This window comes from Lygodium microphyllum, chromosome 25 (genome assembly GCF_053477565.2).
Source record: "Lygodium microphyllum isolate KBCC chromosome 25, Lygodium_microphyllum_v1.1.10, whole genome shotgun sequence".
Lineage (NCBI taxonomy): Eukaryota > Viridiplantae > Streptophyta > Polypodiopsida > Schizaeales > Lygodiaceae > Lygodium > Lygodium microphyllum.
This window is the reverse complement of record NC_141159.1, coordinates 74368686-74371900: the sequence shown is the minus strand read 5'-3', so window position 1 is coordinate 74371900 and position 3215 is coordinate 74368686. Positions and strand designations below refer to the sequence as shown.

At 42.4% G+C, this 3215-nt stretch overlaps 1 protein-coding gene across 2 annotated transcripts; it reads left to right on the top strand.

Annotated features, from left to right (window-relative positions):
• The first annotated feature begins 733 nt into the window (after nucleotides 1-733).
• Nucleotides 734-3215, top strand: LOC148014395 (uncharacterized). Of its 2 annotated transcripts, none has more exons than XM_087667058.1 (3): nucleotides 734-920; nucleotides 1913-2229; nucleotides 2323-3208. In XM_087667058.1, exons 2-3 carry the CDS (start codon nucleotides 1947-1949, stop codon nucleotides 2787-2789), a joined length of 750 nt encoding a protein of 249 aa, XP_087523184.1. In that variant the 5' UTR covers nucleotides 734-920; nucleotides 1913-1946; the 3' UTR covers nucleotides 2790-3208. The 2 variants fall into 2 exon arrangements, with proteins under 2 accessions (XP_087523184.1, XP_087523185.1); XM_087667059.1 differs by lacking the exon at nucleotides 734-920 and adding an exon at nucleotides 933-1089 and having other exon boundaries at nucleotides 2323-3215.

Below are 3215 nucleotides of genomic sequence, written 5' to 3'. Positions count from 1 at the left end.
TGTCAATCTTTTGTCACTAGTCCCATTTAGGGCCTTAGCAAAAGATCTCACAATGCAACGGAAAATAGGAGAGACATTTATTGGTTATAGTTTGTGTGTCTTTATTCTATATTACTTTTTCAAAATATATTCACTTAAAGAATAACAAGTCCTTAGGACTTGATTTGTGCGAGTGCATGTGCACATGCATGTTAACGTAATAAGTATTATACTAATCAAAACTATTTGACATAAGATTTAAGCATTTCAGTTTACATTATTACTTGTAAGGGCCCAAACGCACCTAGGGTTACTAGAGAGAGTGAAATGGCACTCTTCCCATTAACCTTTCGATCTCACCACTGTCTTGGGGTGAAAGAGGTTTATCTTAGCCCTAACCTTCCCTCACTCTATACTAGATGTTGATACCTTGTGCTTGTCCAACCAATCGTTAGCTCTTCTCTCGCAACTTGCACAACTAGGGTTGGCACTTTGTTTATGGGGTGGTTAGCTTGTAGAAGTACCCTCGATTAGCCTTGTAAGTGTTGATTAGCCTTGTAAGTGTTGGGTGCGACAGGGTTCTAAGTAGGCAAACCCATTGAGTATAGTCCCAGCAATGTGGGACAGGGTAATCTTATTCACTAACCGACTTATGGAAAGGCTTAGCATGCATGACACGAGTGAGACAATACCATGCGTTTTGGGTACCTAAAGCCAACAAGCTAACACCACCACCAACAACAAAAATATAAGACAATTGGAGGAAATTGATTCTAGAAAGTTCTCGAGCGACACGAATGTTCACAAAGGTTCTGCTCTGGAATGTTTCTCGTCTCTTCCTGGACCCTCCTTTTTCTCTTCTGCTGTGGTGGTGATATCGCTGCTGATATTGCCGCTACTGCACTGAAATCGTGTCGTCCTTGCACTGGGAGCCTATTAAGGTTTGGGCCTCTGTTTATATCCTCTCTGTTTGTTCTGCTATGTTGGCTCGCCTTGTTTTGCCCGAGTTCAGTTGATAGGTCCCCCTCGCCATGCCATTACTAATCTTCGTCCTGAGAGCTAATGCGATGTTTGAAATTCCTGGGTTGTTCTGATCCGTGCTATTAGCTCGTAAGTAGTATACTACTCAGTAAGCCATGTTTGTCATTGCAGACTCTCTAATTTTTAAGAAGAAAGAGGTTAATATCTTGTTCTGCGTGGGCATGTGCATGCGTCTGTGTTTTGGGTGCATCTCGCATGGTGCTTCCACGCAGTAATTTTAAGCATTGCGAAGTGTGTGTGTGTGTGTGTGTGTGTGTGTGTGTCCCCAAAGAACGAAAGTCCATTGCTGTGACCACAAACTATGTATGTTCATGTAATTCAACTGAACTATCTATTTTAACCTATTTCACCACAGTGGTTGCACTCACAACAAGTTTTCGACGTTTCCCCATGTGGGAAAAGGGGCTCTTTTCCCATGTTTTTCCCTGTAGTGTTTAACATCATGAGCTTCCGTTTGGCTGGCACCCTATACCTAGCTAGGTGCCAGTGGGGAAAGGGGGTGAAAGCCAAAGGGGGCTGCCAGATTTCACCCCAGGCTGGCCCCCCATGGCACCTAGCTAGGTATGCGGTCCCCTCTTGCAGAAGCACATGATGTCGTAATTCACCATGTGCGATTTATACTGGGGGTTTGTCTAAAACTTCTGGCCATGAAAGAAGCAATCAAATGTGAAACAGGTCTTCTCAAAGTCCTTTTAAAACAAGGCTTTGTGCGTGCATATTTTGAGATCCCGAAGAGGTGGATTGGTTCCTTAGTGAGGTCATCCATGTTAAGCTCAAGTATCTATTCAGGATTTCTGTTGACATTTTGATTGGCTGTTAAACTGTTCTCAATTTCAGTTTCCCCGTTGTTGGGGGATAGTGTTCAAATTGTCTGATCCTTTCAGGCTTGCAGATGATACTGTAGGTTATGTGAATGGAGATTTCACATGGGTCATTTGGGTTTGGGACAGCGTCGTCAACATGAAACATACGAATTGGATGAAGTCTCGTCTGAAAGTTATCAGCGCCGCAAACGAAGGTCAGGAAGTGCTGTGGCTGCTGCAGATACAGATGTCAACATAGGTTATGTTTCTACTTACTGCGGAGCAGAGACAAGCTCTCCACGGCTGTTTGGAGTACTTTTCCCAAAGCGGAGTTATCCTTTAGATGCAAGTAACTTCACCCAAGTTGACTCAACACATTGGATGCTGGATATGAGCATCTTTGTTGGTAGGAATTCTTAGATGCATTACCTGTACTACTTGCTATCCGTTGTATTATATGAGTGAAAAGTAGCTAATTAGGTCCTCCTTCATTGAACAGGTGAATCCTATGATGAAGTGAAAGAGATATGTATATTCCTTTTGGATGAATTCTCCATACCACCAGAAAAAGCATTAACATTGCACGTGCAGTCACCTGGTTCTCACTTTCAGTACTGTGGAGCAGTTTACAAAGCCTGCCCATCAGCTGTATTATCACTTTTGTGGCCTAGACCTGGAGGTCAAATGCAGCTTACAGCACCAAATTCAGTGCCTTTGACTGCAAAGATTGGTCTCGCAGTTGAAGATGTGCTTTCTCTTCCTGCTATCAATGCTGCTCAACAACAGCAGATCGAAGCCCTAGCAATGCGGATAGGTGAAAACCTGTTCAATTTTATGCAGTCTTTTTGTTCCTTTGGGAGAGACAGGCTGCTTATTGTTCCAATGGATATGTTGAATCAGTGGTTTAAAAAGTTCCAAGAGAAGCTTCATAGGGATTCAGACTACATGAAAAATTTGTTGACATGACAAACATGAAGGCATTGTAATTTATTGCACAGATACTGCCTTAATGCAGATTGTTTATATGAATTGTGTTCCTGAAGGCTGCTCCCATAGTGAGGCCTTGGGAAATTTCAGGAGTATGTTACAAGAACCCAAGTGAGTCTTGGGGCTCCTTTTGGCATCATGTCTATTACATAGTTATGGGAAATGGGGAAACGGAAAGAGAAACGTCAAAAATTTGGAGTTTTGGGGAGTTTCCAGTAACTATAGGGATGAGAAAGTAGAAATGGAAATGGGAAAGGAAACGGAAATGGAAAAAATGTGTGCTTGAGGGTGTTTCCAGTAACTATGGTCTATTAGCATTCTACATGCCATGAAGTTTTTGTATTGCAGTATGTGTACAGTAAGATCGTAGTAACTCTTTTCTTTTATGTGCAAAAGTGCATGAGT